This window comes from Perognathus longimembris, chromosome 3, assembly GCF_023159225.1.
Source record: "Perognathus longimembris pacificus isolate PPM17 chromosome 3, ASM2315922v1, whole genome shotgun sequence".
Lineage (NCBI taxonomy): Eukaryota > Metazoa > Chordata > Mammalia > Rodentia > Heteromyidae > Perognathus > Perognathus longimembris.
This window is the reverse complement of record NC_063163.1, coordinates 20901731-20923250: the sequence shown is the minus strand read 5'-3', so window position 1 is coordinate 20923250 and position 21520 is coordinate 20901731. Positions and strand designations below refer to the sequence as shown.

Sequence of the window (21520 nt, the reverse complement as noted above, 5' to 3'; positions counted from 1 at the left end):
ATGATGGCGGAGCAGGTGAAATGCGCCTCTGCCGGGGGCGGCTCGGCAGCGGGCTCGGGGCCGGTGGTGAACGCGGAGCTGGAGGTGAAGAAGCTGCAGGAGCTGGTGCGCAAGCTGGAGAAGCAGAACGAGCAGCTGCGCAGCCGGGCGGCCAGCGCGGCCGCCGCCCCGCACCTGCTGCTGCTGCCGTCGCCGCCGCCGCCGCCGCCCTCCGCGCCGCCCCCGGCCGGGGCCTGCAGCCCGCGCAGCCCGCGGAGCCCCCCGGCCGCCGCCACCGCCCCGGCGAGCCTGGGGCTGGGGCTGGCCCTGGGCACCGGCGGCGGCTCCAGCCCCACGTTCCCGGGGACCTACTGCCTGCCCAGCCCCGCGCCCTCCCTGCTCTGCAGCCTGGCGCAGCCCTCCGAGGCGCCCTTCGTCTACTTCAAGCCCGCGGCGGGCTTCTTCGGCCCGGGCAGCGGCGGGCCGGAGCCGGGGGGCGCGGGGACCCCACCGGGGGAGGCCCTCGAGCCGCCCTCGCCGCCCCCCACGCTGTTGGACGAGGTGGAGCCGCTGGACCTGGAGAGCTTGGCCGCCTGGAGCGACGAGGACGACTACACTTGGTACTGACGGAGTTGCACTCCATTTCCCAGGACCCCGACCTTGGGGACCCGGGAGACGGCTGGGGAGCGGGCGGAGGGAAGAGTGGGGACGGATGCGGCCGCCCGTATCCTCTCCCCACCCCAATTTCCGGATCACAGTGGCCTAGCAGGTGCCTTTAACGAGGCGCAGAAAGAAGCCTGCTTTCCGATAACGCGCATCGATCCCATGGTGGGTGGACCGGTCCCCACCATCTGCCCTGGGATGGTTTGCTCAGGTCCCTAGCTGCTCCTCATTAGCATGAACTGCAGAATCCATGCCATCTTGTCCTGATGACCAAATTCTGCTGTTTCCCCCATTTTTCCATCCCTGTGGTGGTGGGGGGGGGGGGCGGCGGGGTGGGGTCAGGGACGAGAATAAGTCGCTTTCTACAATTGTTACTGCTTACTCCCTCCCTCCCCCGCCCCGCCTTTTACCAAACGAATGTGGGACAGGATTGGCATCTGCAACTGCCTAGTGATGGATGGATCTCTTCTTAGAGAGAGATTCCTGTTTGCATTGGAGTTGTGCAGTGCTCTGCCCTCCTTTGCTGGATTTTCACTGATAATTTTTGCAGATACTGACTTGCTTTCTTAGCTATGCTTGCTCACGATCTTTCCCATCAGGATTGGTGTAAAAAAAGGCACACTTGTTAGAGGAAGACATAGCAGCGGGTTTGAAGACACTTGAAACACACACACACACACACACACACACACACAACACCCTTTGATCCGAGTAAATTGTAGATTGAAAAATGCAATTCGGGAAACTTTATTTTCTTTTTAGAAACTTGCAGAGTTGGTTGGCAGAAAACTTGTGACTGTCAGTGTTGGTTCAGTTGTTACCTGTGTAGTGTGTGTGTGTGTGTGTGTGTGTGTGTGTGTGATTAACTAGTTTTTTTGGATGGGGCAGTTCCTTGATTATGTATTTTTCCCACAGATTGCTGGTGAATAAGGATTATTCATAGACTGATTTCTTTTGATTGGTTTTGTATGTTTTCCTTGGTCATTACACACACACACATACACATACATACATACATACATACATAAATACATACATACAGTGGGATATAACTGGATGAGTTGGAACCCAAGTTCTCCAGGAAGGGGAACAGCACTCACCTCAACACAGTAGTGACTTGTTGACTGAGTTGTCCTTTTATTTCAGTCCTTTCCTGTTTTCCCAAATTGGGGCTTCCTCACTCTGCCCAACTTGTTGGGTGATCCCAAAGGAGCAAAACTAGAGATGGAGAGCTTTGTTGGTTTGTATTGGAAACTGTAGTGTTTCTTCCCCTTTACACTCTTATGTGACAACTGGCAGTGAAGCACATGAGTTGGTTTGATTGAAAACTAAAACTATGGACAGCTGTCCTCAGCCTTTCAAAGGTATAATCCATCAGCCTCCTTTATGTTTTACTTTTATGAAGATGTACAGGTTAGGTTATAAAAATCAAGTAATCACTTTTCCTGGAACAGTTTTGAAGCCATTCATTAGAGATTGTTTATTATTTTTGTAAATCATCGGATTCATTACATTTTCATTTTCAGCCTGAATATGTAGAATGGCCTTATGGTGGCTCTTACACAACACTATGACTGCAAGCCCTATGGCCTTTTTTGATGATGTACCTGAACAGTATGAGGAGCAGTGTGAGTGTTTTTTCCATGTAGATACAAAGGAATAAACTCAAGCTTTGAAAATAACTGTCATTAAAATCTTGTTAGTATTTTCTTTTGATTTCTACCATATTTAGTTATCCAACTATTACTAGTGTACTGATATGTAGGCTTGTATTTTTGCCATTTTATTTGTTCAACTATTACTGGAATTACTAAAAGAGAGTATGATTAGCACATTAGATTTTCAGATGGTTTGAAGCTATTCTAAATTAAAACAGGTCCTGTTGATTTCATTCATCAAATATGTAGGTGAAAAATCAAAGCCTCAGTACTTTACAAAATACTTCTGTGGATATTTGGCACACTATTTATAGAACATCTCCCTTAAACATAGGAATAGTCTTAAGGTGGGAAAACAAGGAGAGATCATTAATCTTTGTGAGATAGGTGTAAAAATGTTAAGGTCACTTGATTTACAGAAAATTTGTGTATTATAACACTTGGTACATTAACTTTTTTTGTATTGCAACTTTTGCCTGTTGCAGCATTTCGGCATTATGATGAAAAAATCTTCGCATATAAAGTATGTTTTAAAGTTGAAATCACTTGTTGCTGGGTGCTGGTAATACAAGTTTACTTAGGAGGCTGAGATTTGAGAATCTTAGTTTCAGACCAGTCCAGGCAGAAGAGTTCTCTATACTCCATTTCCAAAATAGCTAGCAAAAAGCAGAACTGGAAGTATGGCTCAAGTGGTAGATTGCCAGTCTAACAAGTATGAAGCACTAAGTGCAAACCCTAGCACCTCCAGAAACAAATATTTGTTAATGCTTACAAAGAATTAAGAAGTTTCTTTATTATCATTGTAAAGTATCCAAATTCATATCCTGTATTTTCACAAGAGTACTTTTCATTACCTGATAGATTTGTAGGATGACAATTTGTTTTTATTTCCTATGTATATTAAGACACAAGTAATGAGTGCATTGTGCCTGGTGATTTAAAATATATTTTAACTCATGAAGGATGTTATATGCATATATTGAAGTGTCCCAGTGAAACCGCTTTGTGCAATTAGTATACACTAATAAAAAATGTAACTTAAAACTAGGTGTATGAAGTCACAGTTACAACTCCTTTCTCTTGTCCCAGTCCATTACTGTGACTCAAAATTAATCCTATAAATACTTGGTAGATGCTCAAAACAGCAACAAAAAACCCTCCATAATTACACAAGTCAATATGCAGATAGATACATGGCAGGATTTTTGCACTTACCTTATAGCATCAAACATATCTTGGGATCTTTGTAACTGTAGCTTCCTCCTGTAACATTATGTGATTTCCCCATAATCACCTACAAGCAAAGAAGTCAGATTGGTGGGAAATTGGCATGGAAACTACAAGCTGCCTACCAGACCTGGCTCAGCTCCTTGATTCAGTATTGAGAGATCGAAATGACTTATGTGAGATTCAGTAGTTGGTTACTAAGAGTCCTACTAAACTTTACATTATGAACACAGATCCGCAAGTGTTTAAACCATCGACATTTTCTCACAAGCAGGGTTATGACACTCCAGTGGATTATAGTTAATTTAGTGCATTTACCAGCATTAAAAAATGAAAAGCGGCAACAAAACAAAACAAAACCTGGTTAACTTATTTTAGTTCTACACGTGTTTGAGTAAATGCATTTGTGTGTTACAGTTAAAGTGAGAAATGATCCAATTTCCTTTTGTTGTTTGATGAAGCAATGTATCCAGAGAAACAGATGGAAAGGGACAGCACTCTGCAGATTGTGTAGCACCTTGGAAAGTCAAGTTGTAGACACTTCAATCAAGAAAACAGACATTTTATTATCTTATTTATTATTAAGAAAATGCTCCCCCAAATGACCAGTCGATAGCAATACAGCCTTTCTAAGAGGGCTTTATTTTAATTTAGTGATAATTAGTAGAATATTGTGACAGGAATTTCAAATGTGCCCAACTAGAAGGGGCAGGAAAAAATTATTAAGGGAAAATGGCAATATGTACAAATTAAGGGAGATTTAATGAATGAGACGCTCATCTTCCTTGTTTAATACCAAGGCCCCAGACAGCTGGCTAAAATCATTGCCAATTTTTCATCAAAGCTGGTGAGCACCTTGGACTGTACATATGGCATGTCTAAATTAGCCCACCTAAACTGTTTTTTTTTTCATAATTGATTTTCAGAGAAAAGACCAGAGGGTGCTTCACTTCCTGACAATGCTAATTGAAAAATGTTCAGTGTTGTGTAAGAGCAAATGGAGTTGACTGATTATATGAGAATTTTATTTTAACGTGTCAGTATCAGAGCTTGAACTTAACTCTTTCTGGGCTTTCTGGCCCATTTGTTGTTCTATCACTTGAACTATGCCTCTAGTCCAATATTTTGCTGCTTTGATGCTTAATTGGAGATGGACTCTTAAGATGGCTTCAAACCTTGATCATCTAGATCTCAGCCTCCTAGTAGGTAGGATTATAGATAGAGGCACCAACACCCAGCCTTAGTTTTTGTTCTCCCAGTTTTAACCACATGTAGTGGAGGTCCAGAATGTCAAATGTATGTATTAGAACGATAATAGTTTCTAGGCGTGTACTTTGGGAAGGTGTTGGAGACAAGTTGAATAAAATTAGACTGTGACATTGCAGGTGGTAGTTTTTCTAGAATTTGAAGGAATCTGATGAGTTCATTTGAGGCTTTCCAGATATTTTTACACCATTCAGCACACCATTAACAAAACTTCAAAAGTTGAGAGAAGAGTTTGTTAGCCATAGCAGAATCTTTACATGTGATAGCAAGACAGGGTATTGTAAATGTCAGTGGCACTCTTATTATAAAAATGAATATGGTGATTCTGAGTATCACTTAGAAGTTTGAACCATTTAAGGGTGACATTCCTCTCCTTGCTTTCCAAATCTTAGAAGTATGTTTTACTCAAGAGGTGCAGAGCTCAGGGTTTCCATAACTTTCCCTTTGTCTTTTTTACTTAAGTCCAATCTAGGTTTCCTGGCGGAAATAGTAAGCTCACATATGTGGACTTGTTAGGGAAAGTGAAGATGCAGTTGTCTCTTCTTCACCCTCAAACACTATATCTCTTTCCTTTTCTCCTACTATCTTTTATATCCTATTTAATTAGAATGTTATTAGCTGAGCCGTGTTAATTGTCAAATGCTTTTGTTCCTCTCATCCTTTTCTTTTACTTAAAAAAATCTTATAAAATTATTTCCCCAGATACTCTAGTGGAAACACAAACTTCATCAAGAAGCATAGCTACATTTGATAATCTCTCCAATTTGTTTATAAAAATTCTTTCTTGGGGACTGTAAATGTGACTCAGCCTCAGAGTGCTTGCCTAGTATGCATGAAGCCCTGGGTTCAATTCCTCAGCACCACATAAACAGAAAAAGCAAGAAATGGTGCTGTGGCTCAAGAGGTAGAGGGCTAGTCCTGAGCAAAAAGAAGCCAGGGATAGTTCTTAGGCCCTGAGTTCAAGCACCAGGACTGGCAATTTTTTTTTTCTTTTTTAGCCCTCCCTCTAAAACTTCAACTCCAGTAGTCTAGAAGCCTAGCACTACTGTCATGAGAATTCCATCTCCCCTATTTCTTGAATTTCTTTTTTTTGTTTGCTGTAAGTGGTGCATAATCTCCGTGCTTCCAACAGTCTTTGCCTCCTGAGAAGGGGAACATTCATGAGATCTTGCAGATTTGAAAATATCTTTATCCTCATAGGAGATACAGAGTTGGGATAGGTCAACCATTTTTCCTCATATTCAAAGGTGCTTTTCTATTTGTTGTGGTTTCTTTTTTTTTTTTTTATGTTCTAGCTACTGAGTAGACTAATGATTCATTGGGAGCTTGTCCTTTTGAACTTTTTCTTTAGTTTTCTTTATCCCTAGTAAATATATCAGATTGTGTCTTGGTATGTATGGGGCTTCCTATTCATTGTTGATGTGGTCGTTTGTGGATGCTTTTACTCTGGAGTCTTAGTATTTGCTTTATTTTAAGTAATTTTCTCTTCTTTTCATCTCTTCCCCCGTCCGTCCTTTTTTCTTTTTCTTGCCAGTACTGGCGTTTGAAGTCAGGACCTCCCTCTCACTTGTTCAGCTGGCACTCTTTCACTTGAGGCACTCCTCTAGTCCAGTGGACTTTGCTGGTCCATGCTGGTCTTGAATGGGCATCCTCTGAATTTCTGCCTCACGAGCAGCTCAGATGATAGGATTGAACCTCCACTTCACAGCCACGTTTTTTTTCTTAAAGAAAGAAGTAGGTTCGTTTCCTTCTATAATTTAGTTTTCACATTTCTCTTTTCTCATTGCTAATCTGTGTCATTATTTGCTTCTGAGAGATTTCTTCAATTTGATACTCCAAATTTATTTACTCTTTTTTTTTGCTACAATAGTTGTATTCTTCAAGAAGGAAGAGAACTTTTTTTTAACATGCCATTTTCTTCTGTGTTGCATGTGTCAATTTCTCTTAGTATTGGTTACAAGTTGTCTAGTACTTGCATTTTGTGCTGGTCCTGAGGCTTGAACTCAAGGCCTGGGTGCTGTCCTTGGGCTTTTTCCCCCTCAAGGTTAGTCCTCTACTACTTGAGCCACACTACGTCCAACTTTTTAGTGATTAAATTGGAGGTAAGTGTCCAGACTTTCCTGTTTGGACTGGCTTTGAACCTTGAACCTCAGATCTCAACCTCCTGAGAAGCTAGGATTTACATGCATGAGCCACCAGCACTGTTTTGGTTTATTTTTAACCGCAGCATTTATGTTAATACATCCAGTCACTTATGGCACTTAACAAAAGCTTTATTAAAGTACACTCAGATGTACAATTGGATGGTTTTTGGCATGTGAATATGGCCAAGAAATCATCATAATGATGAAGACAGCATACTTTGACTCTTAAGTTTTTTCCTTGAGGCTCTCTGTATTTCTTCCTTCCTAATTCTATCTACCTCCAATTTAGGCAGCTGCTGGCTTGTTTTCTATCAGTATGGATTAGTTAGCAGTTTCTATTGCTTTCAGTACAAACATGTAGCATGCTCTCTTTTTCATTTGTTTTGACTTGTCTTTTAAATTTTGTCTATGTTATCACATGAATCAGGAATTTGTTCGTTTTTATTGTGGGAGCTATTAGATGGCCTGGATACAAGTGAACTGTGATTTGCCTATCCATTGTTTTTGGATGGCCATTTGTTATAACAAATGGTTATGACAAAACTGCTGTGAACATTAGCAGAAGTCTTTGTGCCACAACTCTTGTTTCTCTTGGATAGTACTTCATGACTCTAGTGACTGGAGCAGACAGGAAGTGAGAGACATGTTGAGTTTTTCAGGTGCTGCCAGACTGTTTTCCGAAGTGGTTATACCAGTTTCCATGTCCACCAGTAGTGTGGATTTCAGTTGTTCTGCACTGTTATCTGGCTCATGAGTACTTGCTTTGGTGAGGAGTTTTTTTTTTTTTTTAAACTTTAATTGTAGATAGATGTATAGTAGTATTTCATTGTGGTTTGGGTTTACATCTTTTCATATCCTGTTTGCCACCAGTAGATCTTTGGTAAAATGTCTATTGAAAACTTATGTTCATTTTTAACTTAGGTTGTTTGTTGAGTATACACACACACACACACACACACACACACACACACACACACACACTACATGAAAGTTCTTTATACATTTTTTTTTTTTGGCCATTCCTGGGGCTTGGACCCAAGGCCTGAGCACTGTCCCTGGCTTCCTTTTGCTCAAGGCTAGCACTCTGCTACTTGAGCCACAGTGTCACTTCTGGCCATTTTCTATATATGTGGTGCTGGGGAATCAAACCCAGGGCTTCATGTATACGAGGCAAGCACTCTTGCCACTAGGCCATATCCCCAGCCCCACTTTATAAGTATTTTCCCTAATGCATGAGCTGTCTTATCACAGCAGTGTGTCTCAGACACTTATTAACATTTTTATTTTTGATAGAGTGAAGTTTAGTGTACTAAGCTTTTAGTTGAGAAACTGTATGTAATCAATATTTGCCAACCCAAGGACACAGACTTGCGTCTGTGGTTTCTAACAAAAGGATTTTATGGTTTCAAAATTTACAGTTTGGTCTACTCTGTTTTGTGTTAATCTTAGATATTGTGTGAACTGTTGGTGAAGGTTTACTTTCTTTTGTATGTGTATTCCTTTTTGTTTCAACACCATTTATTCAAATGACTACCTTTTTCATCAAATTTTCCTCATGTTGTATTAAAAATTCTTATTTTATGGATAGTTCTGTTTCTGGACCATTTCTCCCCTGATATATTTATCTTTATGCCATACTAAGCTGTTGTTATTACTTTAGTTTTGTCCTAGGTCTCAGTCAGTTAGTGATAGCCCTACACATATTATTTTTAAATAGCTGTTTGCCTATTCTGGGATATCCCCGTTCCTATACAAATTTTAGAGTCAGCTTTTACATAGAAAATATAAAAAAATTCTTTTAGGATTTTGGTTGGAATTCTACTAGTTATATAAATCAATTTAAGGAGAAGACTATTTAGTCTCAGAATGACAAGCTTGGTCTTTATGTCTTTCTCAATTTCCCTTGGAATTATATTGTATTTTAAGTGTACTAGTCATGCTTACCTTTTGTCAAGTTTATCTTTAGGTGCCTTTTTTTTTAATGCCATTATAAGTGGAAAGAGAAATTTGAAAAGATCATTTTTGTTGCAAATATATGCAGTATACAATTAATCTCCCTACTTTAATCAGGTTCTACAGTATTGTTACCAAACTGATTCATTTTCATACCTTTTATTGTAAAATCAGGTGTTTTTTTGTGTTTTTTTTTTTTAACCATAGGTTACTCATGTCCTCTACATATAAATGCAGGCTTAATTTTTTCTTTGTAGCCTGAATGTTCTTATTTGTTGCCTGATTGCACTGGTGGGTACTGGCTGGGGCCTCTATAAGGTACTGGATGGAAATGATATTTTTGCTTTGTTCTACTGTTAGAGGAAAAAATGTTTAGTTTTTTCATCATTCAGGATGCTTTTTTTGTAGCATCCTCAATCAGATATTTAATTGGATTGAGGGCATTTCTTTCTGTTTCCAGTTTACATTTAAATTTTTAAATCAGGAATTACTATGCATTGCTTTTTCCTAGTTGAGATCATCATCATGATTATTTTTTATTTGTTTCTTTTGTTTTTCTTTCCCATTTTAGTTGATACAGTAAGTTACTCTGATATTTGGATGTTGACCAACCTTTTATTTCTGAGATCAGTCCTACTTGGAAGTAATGAAGTATCCTCATTGATATTATTGGACTCAACTTGATAAAATATTTAGATTTTTGCATCTGTCTTTGAGTGAAATGGCTTTTTAAAAACGTTTTTATTTCCTTTCCTGTAATACCAGTGTTATATGATTAAGATAAAAACAACAGTATAGAATACCTTCCACTTTTTTTTTTGTTTTTTGTTTTTTTTGTTTTTTTTTTTTGTTTTGCCAGTCCTGGGCCTTGGACTCAGGGCCTGAGCACTGTCCCTGGCTTCTTCCCGCTCAAGGCTAGCACTCTGCCACTTGAGCCACAGCGCCGCTTCTGGCCGTTTTCTGTATATGTGGTGCTGGGGAATCGAACCTAGGGCCTCATGTATCCGAGGCAGGCACTCTTGCCACTAGGCTATATCCCCAGCCCCCACTTTTTTTTTTAAATGTATGAAGAATTATATTTTCTTAAGTGCGTGATAGAATTCATTAATAAACCTTCCTAGCTTGGACTTACCTTTGTGGATAGTGTTTTTACTTTTGAAGTTTTTTTTTACCTTTAATCTGTTAAGGTGGCTATATTTAAAGTGAATTGTTTCTCTTTCTTTTCATTTGAAACAAGTTCTAGTTATATAGGGCAGGCTGACCTTGAATTTAGTGATCCTTCTCCATCTGCCTCCCAGGTGCATGGTACCTAGCAGTAATGCTTGTCAACAGGAGGAAAACCTTGCCTTCAAGCCCATTAGATGCTTTACTTGCTTTTTGACTGTATGTAGGGCTTTGGCCTGAACCAGTCCTGAAGAAAGGGGAACAGTGGAAGGTGTGATCTGCAACCAGTTAATGGCATCACTTGACAACTTGATAGAAATTCAAACTCTTTGGCTGTATCCCAAAGCCATTAAATCAGAAACCTGGGAGTGGAGTATAATCTAGCAATTAGTATTCGAAGCACCAGAGACTGGCATGAATTATGCTACTTAGACTAGAGAGTGCCGCCCTGCCTGTGCACACAGGAGTCTGTTAGCATGTGTCATGGTAGCGTTGAGGCCCATTAGCTAATGTTCTCTTAATAGAGATAGACTACCTACTACAGAAAGAATGATATATTACAATCACTGTAAATTGTTTCATGGAGGTATTTATTTATTTATGGCTGTACTGGGGTTTGAACTTGGGGCTTCACTATTGCTACTCAGGTACTCTACCATTTGAGCCCAGCATTTGTGCTTTTATTGTTTTTTGAATGTGATCTCACTTTTCCCCCTAAGTTGGCCTGGGCTTCAATCCTCTTATACGTATGCTTTCTGAATAGCTAGGATGATAGGCATGAGTCACTCTTCTGCAGTAGACTTTAGAAATTTCCTGAATAAGAAGAGTGAACAAACTATGTCCCTAAGGCAAATGAGGGCTGTTGCCTGCTTGTATCACAGGGAAGATTGTTTTTTTTAATATAATGGAAAAAAATTAATTCTGAAAATGATGGGAAACTTGTTGTAATTTCATATGTTCTACAAATAAGACTTATAGGAACACAGACGTGCTTATTTATTAATTTTCACATCATCCATGTCACTTTTGAGCTGGAACAGTAGAAATGCATAATTACAACTGAGATTGTGTTCTAAAAAGAAAAAAGTATTTGCTTGCTGGTCCTTTCCTGAAAAAGTTTGCCAACTCTGAGCTGGAAGAATAAGTTACCAAAGAACAATTCATTCCCCTTCCTATCATGAATGAATAGGTAAAAGTCCTGTATAGAATTATAGTAAAAGTATACATAATGAAGTGTGTTAGTGCAAGAATGTATGCGCATTATCTTTGTAGTAGTTGTAAAGGAGTGTTACTTTAATAAAATTTATAATTAGAATGTGCTCAAGTATAGCAAGATCAATTACTAGATCCCACAATTGCTGGGAAATAATCCTACTCTCTATACTGAAAATACGCTTATGCATTATGTATCCATGAGATAAACTCCATGGTTAGCTGCAGTGCCTCCTGGTGGCTATTTTGAGTACTTCTCATTTGTGTGACTGAAAGTAAAATGTTCTTAAAATCCGTCTTTAAAGTTATATCTTTGAATTTAAATTTTCAAAAGAAGCATCTACCAAAGTTAAGTATAAATTTAGATAGTAGAGATTTCATGTAAGGTTCTGAACTTATTGGTGTTTAGACTGATTTCCTTTAAATGCATGTAAAGCCTTATCACATTTCCAAAGTTTGTGTATACAACTCTGTTGCAGGAAAGAGATGAAGGTGTTCATTTTTAGACACTGTAAGGTGAGATCATAAGGTCCTCAGGAGGCCTAACCAATAAGAAAAGCCCCTGACCCCTGACTCTGAAACATAGTTTAGGGGAAATAGCTAGACATGTGTTTTTTGTTTTTTTTTTTTTTGGCCAGTCCTGGGCCTTGGACTCAGGGCCTGAGCACTGTCCCTGGCTTCTTCCCGCTCAAGGCTAGCACTCTGCCACTTGAGCCACAGCGCCACTTCTGGCCGTTTTCTGTATATGTGGTGCTGGGGAATCGAATCCAGGGCCTCATGTATACAAGGCAAGCTCTCTCGCCACTAGGCCATATCCCCAGCCCCGCTAGACATGTTTTTGAAGTAGTTCTCAGTAGGCTTTGGGAAGTAACATGTTCTATTTGGGAATATTTCCCTGTTACAAAGAACTTTGGTACTTTGAAGTGTACAAATGCAAGTTCTTTTTCTATAGGAACTGTTAAACATACGTTGTTCCCCCCAGAAGACCAGCACTCTACCTATATTATACCTATAATATAGATTTCTTTTTTCAAGGTTATATGTGGGCTCTTCAAAGACCTCATCAGAGAAGTCCTTGAGTCCTTTGCAGTGGTGTAGACACGTCCTAGATAACCCGACTCCTGAGATGGAAGCAGCTCGACGTTCCCTGTGCTTCCGACTGGAGCAAGGTATTGTGAGCATTTACATCCTCTAGCTCTCGCCATGGTGTTTCTGCTTTTGTTGTTGGTTTAGGACAGACACTAAAGTAAAAAAACAACAGCAACTTATTCCCGAGATATAAATGTTGCATGCAATTTTTTTTCACATATCCTGCATACCAGTTTTTCAGTATAGGCTGTGTGTAACTTGGTGCTTGCTTTAGTTTGTATTGTAACATAGGAACACTTCTCTTTTGCTTTTTGAAAACATGCCAATAAATGGAAATTTGTCAGCCTTCCATTTCCTGGAGTCACTAAACAGGTTGCGTGGCTGGATCCTAAAGCGGAAAACTAGGATTCTTTGGGATCTGAGTGCTAACCTTATCAAATTCTTTCAATGTTTAGTTGTATAACTGGATGTTCTAACCTTCATAAACTAGGAAAGAATCTTTGTAGTGTATATAGCATTATTTAAGCCATGGAGCCCAACAGAAATGTCACTAAGGGGGAAAAAAAAGAGAGGAGGAGAAGGAGGAGGAAGAGGAGGAAGAGATGGCAGAGGCGGAGGTGGAGGCAATTATAGAAGTTGAATTACTTAGGTTTGGGGTTTGTCTCTTAACCTTATGGCATCTGTTTCATTATCTAGAATCTCTTTCTATTCCATAAATCTCTTGCATCCAGGTGACCTTGCAAGTACAGAGTCTTCCTTTCAGTGTAAAGATTCAGTCTCAGAGTAGGTCTTAGAGAATCTTCATCAACAAGTTCAACAGCATGATTTATTTATTTTGGTTGGAGACCAGAACTCAAACTCAGTACCAACTGCTTTAGCTTGTTGGCTAGCCCTCTACCAGCTGAGCCACGCTTCCAGTCCCAACAGCCTGATTCTTATGCACACAGTTTGAGAATGCTGCTCTGAAGCTCAGCCTACATTGGGCCATCTCAGGCTGCACTTTTACAGTGGATGCTTTCATTGATTTGCACATAAGGTAGATTTACTTTAAAAAATGATTTTATAAAAGTAGAGGAAAAGCTTTTGTTCAGCTTTTTATTAGCAAGGGCCTTAGGGAAAGGCTAATTCATAAAAGGAATTCTGAGATCTTGGGGACATTTATTGGTATGCTAGAGTTTTTTTTGTGTGATGTAAGTTACTTAAATTTTATCATTCAGAGTTTAGAATGATTCGTGTGTGTGTGTGTGTGTGTGTATTTTTAAATAAGATTTGCCTAGGCACTGGTAGCTTACACCTGTTATCCTAGCTACTCTAGGCTGAGAGATGAAAGATCACTGTTTGAGGCCAGGCTGGTAGAAAAGTTTCCTAGACCTTCATCTCTAGAATAACCAGTGAAAATCAGACCTGGAAGTCTGGCTCAAGTGAGTAAGCTCAGTGCTCTGAGTTCACATCCCAGTACTGTAAGAAACAAAGAAAAATAAAAAAGAAAACTAAGATGACTCCTTTACCAAATTTGTATAAAGTTAAAAAAAAACCTGCTTTTGCTATGACACTAAAAATTTTTGTTGTAAAGATCCATCATCCCTTTATGGGATAAGAAGTAACTGGTTTGGGCTTGGGATTCAGTGTATAGTGCTTCCTTGCCTAGCATGCCTGAGGCCCTGGCTTTGATGCCCAGCACAATTGAGAAAAAGAGGATTATGCATTGTTTACTGCATAAAAATTCTTTTGTAGTGCTTGTACTTAGGAAATGTCTATAGTTTATAAAGTTTGGTTTTATGGGTTTTATAAGAAAGTATTAGATTTCTGCTCCATCCTTCCATGCCTATTTTATTTCTCAGGTAAATTAACAAAAGCTATTTGTTTTTATTTCTTCTCCTCCCCTCCCTTTGCCTAGAATTGAACCTAGGGCCTCAGGCATGCTACACAAATGCCCTGCCACTGTTTACTTCTTTATAAATTTCCATTCTTACCTCTCTATTGGCTCCTTTTCCCAATTTTAAATATTATCCATTAACTTTTGGCTTTGATTTTATAGGCTTAATCTGTTTGTATCTTTTCTCTGCAGATCCTTCCATGTAGTTTTATATCAATTTCAGTTTTAACTATGTTAGAAACACACCTAAGGCTTGTATATTTTATTATACTTCTTTTTTTCGTCAAACAGTTTTGGTTTTTAGTTTATTCTAAAAAGATATCCTGTTGCTTCTTTTGCTTCTGGCTATCAGTTTATTACCAGACTCTTCAAATATCTCAGTTGAGTGAGGGTTTGCTTTTGTTTCTGCTTCTCCTAGCCACAGCCTCTATTGTTCCATTCTCTTTAGTACTGGTCCTGGGCATCTTCCCCACAGCTGTCATGATGGAATCTCCTTTTGCTTTCTCCAGGGAGTTCTCTGGAGTTCAGTGTCTCCTCTGATTCTCTAAGACTTCTGTTCCCTTATATTTTCTCCTTTATAGGATCCATTCTTCAGTTCCTATTTGGTGTGAGTAGGAAGTGTAGGAAAATATGTAGAAGGCGAATTTTGAGAAGTTGTATGTTTGGAAATGTTTTTATTCTATCTTTTCTCTTACACAGGGTTGTTCTTCAGGTTAGGCATAGAATTCTAGGTTAAAAGCTATTTTCCACAGAATTTTAAAGTCTTTTTATTTTACTTTTTAAGGGGTGGTGGTGGAAAGATCTGTTTCTCTACCTGTAAAGACACTTGTTAGAGTTTTCAGATTTTAACTGGAAGAGTTTTATTATTTTGTTTTTTTGCCAGTCCTGGTGCTTGAACTGAGGGCCTGAGCACTGTCCCTGGCTTCTTTTTGCTCAAGGCGAGCACTCTACCACTTGAGTCACAGTGCCACTTCTGGCTTTTTCTGTATATGTGGTGCTAAGAAATTGAACCCAGGGCTTCATGTATACGAGGCGAGCACTTTACCACTAGGCCATATTCCCAGCCCCATCTGAAGAGTTTTAGAATTGTAGTTTATTTAACAACATTAGAAAGCACAGAAAAGTCTTCCTGGTCTGGCCTTTTTCTTCTGTTCCTTAGGTCTCCATGTATGAGTTGGACATCTCTAGCTTGAAAATGTAAATCAGCATAATGTTATAAGTGGAGAAATCCCATACCATGAAATTTTAATTTATGCACAAAATTATCTAGAATACTGTATAAATTGCATCAGCTATTAGCTATAAGATATATATGAAACAAATGAATTTTGTATTTGGGTTTGGGTGCTATCCCCAAGTTACCTCATTATGTGGATGCAAATATTACAGAATTTGAAGAAAGCTATAAGCACCTCAGATATGGTCTATTCAACTTGTGTTCCATTTGTAAAGTGTCCATCTTTAGACTTTCCTACTGCCTTGGACTCTGTTTGATAAAAGTAACAAAATTCCATAGAACTTCCACAGGTAGGATTAACTCACGTGATACCATAAATTGGATTGAGGATAACCTAGAGTTTTTGATAAATTTGTGTCATGAGGTTGGGATGTTCATCAAATAATGATCCAAAAGCTTATCTGAGTAATTCAAAACACTCAATATGTGGCGCAGTTAATATGGGGCCAGGTAATAAAAGCTTATCTTGACGTAAGGTGCTCAAATGTCCTTAACTACTGAATCAGGACAGGTCACATGTGAGGAGTGTGGTTTCACAAATAGCATAGACCTGCATAATTATTATCCTGGGTCCTGTTTCCCTACCACTCTCTCTCATTTCCTCCAGAATTGTATGGGGAAGATGTGAACAGACAGTATTCTTTCATTGAGCTTTTCTTTTATCTTTCTATTACTGCTCCCAATCTTGTTCCAGTGGTTATGAGGGTTACTTCTAAATTTAGCTAGGGAAGAAGAAAGTTGTGGACTGACCCAGTGTGCTGATGGTGGCCTTTTCATTTGTAAAAAGCCACAGAGATTGAACCAAGACACTAAAAAGCTTATCAAGTATTTGTTTCCTGGAAACTGTCCAGTTTCTCCTTGCTTGGCCAAAGATGCTATCCCTGTCAGCTCAAGTTTCCATTCATGAGGTGCTCTGTCAAATTTGGAACACAAAATTAAAACTTCGCTTGTGGAGTTCATGTTAGGTAAGGTTTGCAAAGGATTCCCGTTCTTGGAAAAAATAATTTGAAATCAGAACTAGATTTTTGGGCAGAGACAGGGTCTCTTGATATTTGGTAATATTTCTGTATGCTGGAAGTTGAAGACATGATCTTACTGTGGGTTTCTATTTTATTTAATTTTTTAAAAAAATTTATTATCAAACTGATGTACAGAGAGGTTACAGTTTCATACGTTAGGCATTGGATACATTTCTTGTACTGTTTGTTACTTCTTTTTTTAATCACATTTGCTCTGCTCTTACGTTCAGAATAGCCTCCATGCATTTGTTTTAGTATTGGCAATAAGCTAGTACAATAAGTTAGAAATAACCAGGGATTGCACTTCTATGAAATGTGCACTCTGTCTCTTATATCCAGCAACCTGGATATAATGTGTTTGACAGGTACCTTTGACAGTCTTTTGTTCTTATCTATTGTTGATTCTGCATGTGTTTATTATTTTGTTTTACCTTTCCATCTTGATTAGAAAGGTATTTAGGGCTAAGCAATGGTGGCTCATGGCCTGTAATTCTAACTACTCAAGTCAGAATTCTGAAGATTACCCTCTGATAGGAGTCTGGGGAAAAAAATCTATGACATGCTTATTTCCAAGTAACATAACAGCAAGAAAAGCCAAAAGTGGAGGTGTAGCTCAAGAGGTAGTGCCGTCTTTGGCCAAAAAGCTAAGCAAGAGCACAAAGCTCCAAGTTCAAGCCTCAATACCAGTCTACACACAAACACACATACACATACACACACACACACACACGAGAAAGGTATTTATTAAAACAATTACTATGACTGTAACAGTTGCTGTTGCAGTGAATTTATAAGTGAACATGTTATTTTGTTACCCATACGTACCAAGAAACAAAGCAATGAAAGTTCTTCCAAAGAAGATGTGAGTGTGTGTGTGTGTGTGTGTGTGTGTGTGTGTGTGTGTGTATGCTGAGATTAAAGTCTGGGACTCCTGCCTACTCAGCATGTTTTCTACCACTGAGCTCCACCCTCAAATCCCCAAAATAGTTTAACTCTGCTTTCATACTGACATGATGCTGATTAAATTTGACTGTGTGACAGTGAAATTAATTTTATTGTGGTAGATGTTTATGCCTATTTTGGGGACTTCTAAAAAGTACAGCCAAATTTCTGCTTTCTGAAATACTGGAGCTTGATCAGAGATAATTAGGATGCTTAGTGGTGTGAAGTACACCAGCCACATAGCTAAGTGCTAAGTACTGAGTACTTAGTACAGAGGCAAAGGAGACCAGCTAGTGTCTGACCTTTGGAGTAGGCTGTCGAATGTAAGGAACAGATGACACTACCCGTGCCTTTTGCTCTGTATCTTCCTCTGCCCCAAAGCAGGGGTGTGATGCTAAGAAGAGCCCTAACTACAGATGAGAGGCTGGCTAGGAAATACTTTCCTGAGAATATGACCTGTCACCTGGGTCTTGAGAATTGGTGAGAGCCATCCCCATCACTGTGGGGTGAAGGTGAAAGGGTACTCAGACTATAGGAACAGAACAAAGGCCTTGTGATAAGTAGAGAAGTCCAACATGAAAGAGACAGGCTGGGCATTGTGGTAGGGGTGTGATGGGAACTGAAGAGGGACAGATCCTAACCTGTAAGATTTTCTAGACAGGCACTCTGCTCTTTGAGTCACATCCCTAGCCCTTTTTGCTTTTGTTTTTTTTCTAATTGGGTTTCATTTTTGCCCCATCTTGGCCTGGATGGACCATGATCTTCCTATAGTTATTATGCTTCCTGCAAAGATGCCATCATGCTCAGCTTTTTATTGGTTGAAATATGGACTCATGAATTTTTTTGCTGCAACTGGTCCTTCTGACCTCAGCATTTGCATAGCTAGAATGACAGTTGTGAGCATTGCACCCAGCCAAAGATCAAATCTTTAACTTGGCTCCAAATTCTGAGAAACGTTTGGAAAATGGTTCTAGGTGGGGAAGAAAAAGAGATTTCTGCTTTAGACCTTAACTATGTATTTTGATGTTGGTTTGGGAGGAGATATTTTAATGGTGTCATGAATGGATTATTTTGGGACCCAGAAATAGTTTTCCCTTTATCAAATCACTCTGAACTTATATATTAACTTTGTACCACCTCCCAGAATGAGTGGGCCAGAGACCCTCTGGAATATAAGGTAAATATATTGTGTTCCAAACTGGATGAAGAATATTTTAGTCCAAGAGACATTGGAAAGGAAGGATTGTTGGAGTTTTGATCTCCTTGTTCTTCTGTTGGGGAACTTCACAGTGCTTTCCCTCCTGACAGTTGACTGGGTTTAGCTTTCCCACCAGAGTGCACACCTGTATATAAGTGTTTGAGGCAAGCACTTTACCATTAGGCCATATTCCCAGCCCTGTATGTGTGTAAGTAAGAAGATTCTTAGAAGTGATCTTCCTTTTGGAATAAGGATGGCTCTACTCCTTTGAGACGAGGTAATATGGCCTATTTTTATTCAGAGAATTAAACTCCATATATCCTTATTTATATCATAATTGTAGTTTAGAACTTGCAAGTTCTTCTGGGTGGTGGTTATGGCTTCCATTGTGGCCTCAGTCTAAAGTGGAAACAGCTGACTGCATGACAGAGTCACATTGGTAACAGGTCTTTAGGTCACTCTTTGTTTTCATTTTCAATGATTACTGTCTCTAACATCTCTTTACATATTCTGTGGCTATTTTCATTATCTTTAAATTTGATTTAAGCTAGAATGAACAGGCCTAAGAGGAAAATAGCTCACACTAAATGGAATTTTTACTTTCCTTTTTCTTTTTAGATTGTACTGGGGTTTGAACTCAGCACCTCATGCCTGCCTCTGGAGCTATACCTGTTGTCATTCGTGTGTGTGTGTGTGTGTGTGTGTGTGTGTGTGTATGTGTGTGTATGCATATATATATGTATATATATATATATACCTCCAATGTGATTATAATAACTGCTAAGATCTGGGAAACATTTGACCTGTTAAATTTTAACATTAAGTATAGATAGAAAATTTTGATCCCAGTGAAATAAATGCAACATATTAAGCAACATATCTTACTCAACAGTGAAATTTTGTAGCTGACATTAATTACTTATTAAATGTTACTTGTCATATGAGAGTTTTACAACCTCTTAGTTCTTTTAAACCAAATAAATATATTTTAAGCTTAATACTAATGTTGAAAGGGACTTTATTGAGTAGCTCTGTATTAGTGATTAGTAATTGAACTTCTATTAGAAATAAATTAAGGGTGATATGTGAATCATGCTTTGTAGATGTCTACATTTTGAATACAACTAGAAGTTTAAATAATGAGTATTTACAGTGTCCTGGAATCATAAACCTTTATATACATACATATACTTATTTTAAATTGAATTTGTCATTGTAGGTTGGATAAATGGGAACTATAAGAAAGATTTAAATTAGCTTCCTTATAGGTTTTCTGTCTGTAATTTGAAGATTGAAAAACTTGGAATAACAACTGTTTACCCTGATAATGAATCTGGTTCCTAAGAATATCCATTCGGTTGCTAGCCCTTTGCTTGTATGGAATTGACCATTACATTACAGTCCTCTTTATGTTGTGTGTGTTAGGGAAAGAACATCATGGGCATATATATGTTTGTAAGTAGTCGCAGGACTTCCTAGACCCCATATGTTTGTTAAGTCACTCATGGAGCACTGTGGAGAAATTAATGCCACTCACGTTTACCCAGTAAAAAATAGTGGATCAGATAAGCAGCAGACCATATGTTACCACTCTAGACTGCTTGTTCAGGCTTGAGAGAGCTCAATGGTGCTGACATATGGTGGCTGGCTTTTATCTCAGCCAGGGCAATTTAGAAGAGTGAAACAGTAAAATACCATCTTCACTTTGGTTTCAAAGCTCTTTCTTAGATTTGTCCAGATATTTAAGTATTTCTGTAGAGTGTGTATGTGTAGCTGTAGGTGCTCATGGTATGTGTGTAGGCTGTAGGTGCTCATGGTATAAGTGAACTCTTCTAGCACATCTATATTGAAGAGAATTGCTTATGGAAAGGAAGGTTTTGCTGCCCTGGTAGTTTGACTGTAGTGAATATTAGCACAGGCCAAGTAATTTAATTCCTGTGTATGGTGTGAATTGATGCCTGGCAGCCTGTACCACGAAGAAAGGAAGATCCAGCAGGATTGGAGGGCTGGTTACCTGGCCTTGCTTCCTTCTCCTTTCCAGAACCCTGTGATACTGAATTATTTAAGAGTCAAATTAAGATTTGAACAAATTATCTATTTAGAAAATAATAATAAAATGTAACATCTGTAGCTTGCTTTCTTTGATGTGGTTTTTGAACAAACAAGTAAGAACGGTTGACCATCTTGTTCGAACCGTGAATGTTCACGGTTCAGTACTTTGTTCCCTCAGATGTGGCTTACTGCATTTATTCTATCCTAGTGTTCTTTGTCTTGTCAGGTCTGCCAGAGATGTCTTCTAATTGATGTCTCAGTCATCAGTCCATTTGGGGAATTACTTAGTCCATCTGTAGGGCTGTATCCTCATAAAATAGCATGTCTAATTCTGTCTTTCTCCATCTCAAAGTCAGGACATTAAGGAATATGTGTATATATATACACACACATACACATATATGTATACATATATACACACACATATTTATGAATGTACTGTGTACAAGCATATGAATTTTACACACCTCTCCAGCTCCTTTCTCACATATACCCTGAGCACTGGCCTAAACACTTGCCAGTCCTTGACTCTTCTGTTCTGGTCTTTCTTGCCCCCATACTTTCATGTGTACTGTCTCTACTTAAGGTGGCATTTTGTCTCACAACATAGACTCCTGATCTTCAGCCACTAGTTTTCAGGCTTTGATTACTGGAAATTATGGGGACTCCAGAGAGCATGCGTGGAGAGATCTTCATAGGAGTTTAGTTGAAAACTTCTGGGAAAGAAAACGTTGGCAAGTAGGATGCATTTAATCAATGCATCAGAGTTGTTTGGGCCAACTCTGTGCTATTCTAAGGAATGGAATTTAATGAAAATTACATAACCCATGTCATCTCCATT

The 21520-nt window shown here is 39.0% G+C and overlaps 1 protein-coding gene across 3 annotated transcripts in view; it reads left to right on the top strand.

Moving 5' to 3' along the window:
- Slain1 (SLAIN motif family member 1) overlaps nucleotides 1–21520 on the top strand; it is a 39875-nt gene continuing 18355 nt past the window's right edge. For 2 of the 3 annotated variants that reach the window (XM_048341205.1, XM_048341204.1), the window contains exons 1-2: nucleotides 1–599; nucleotides 12302–12435. In XM_048341205.1, the coding sequence (XP_048197162.1) occupies nucleotides 1–599; nucleotides 12302–12435 (733 nt within the window). Of the gene's footprint in view, nucleotides 600–12114; nucleotides 12436–21520 lie in introns of those variants that run through there. The other variant, XM_048341206.1, reaches the window with a different exon arrangement.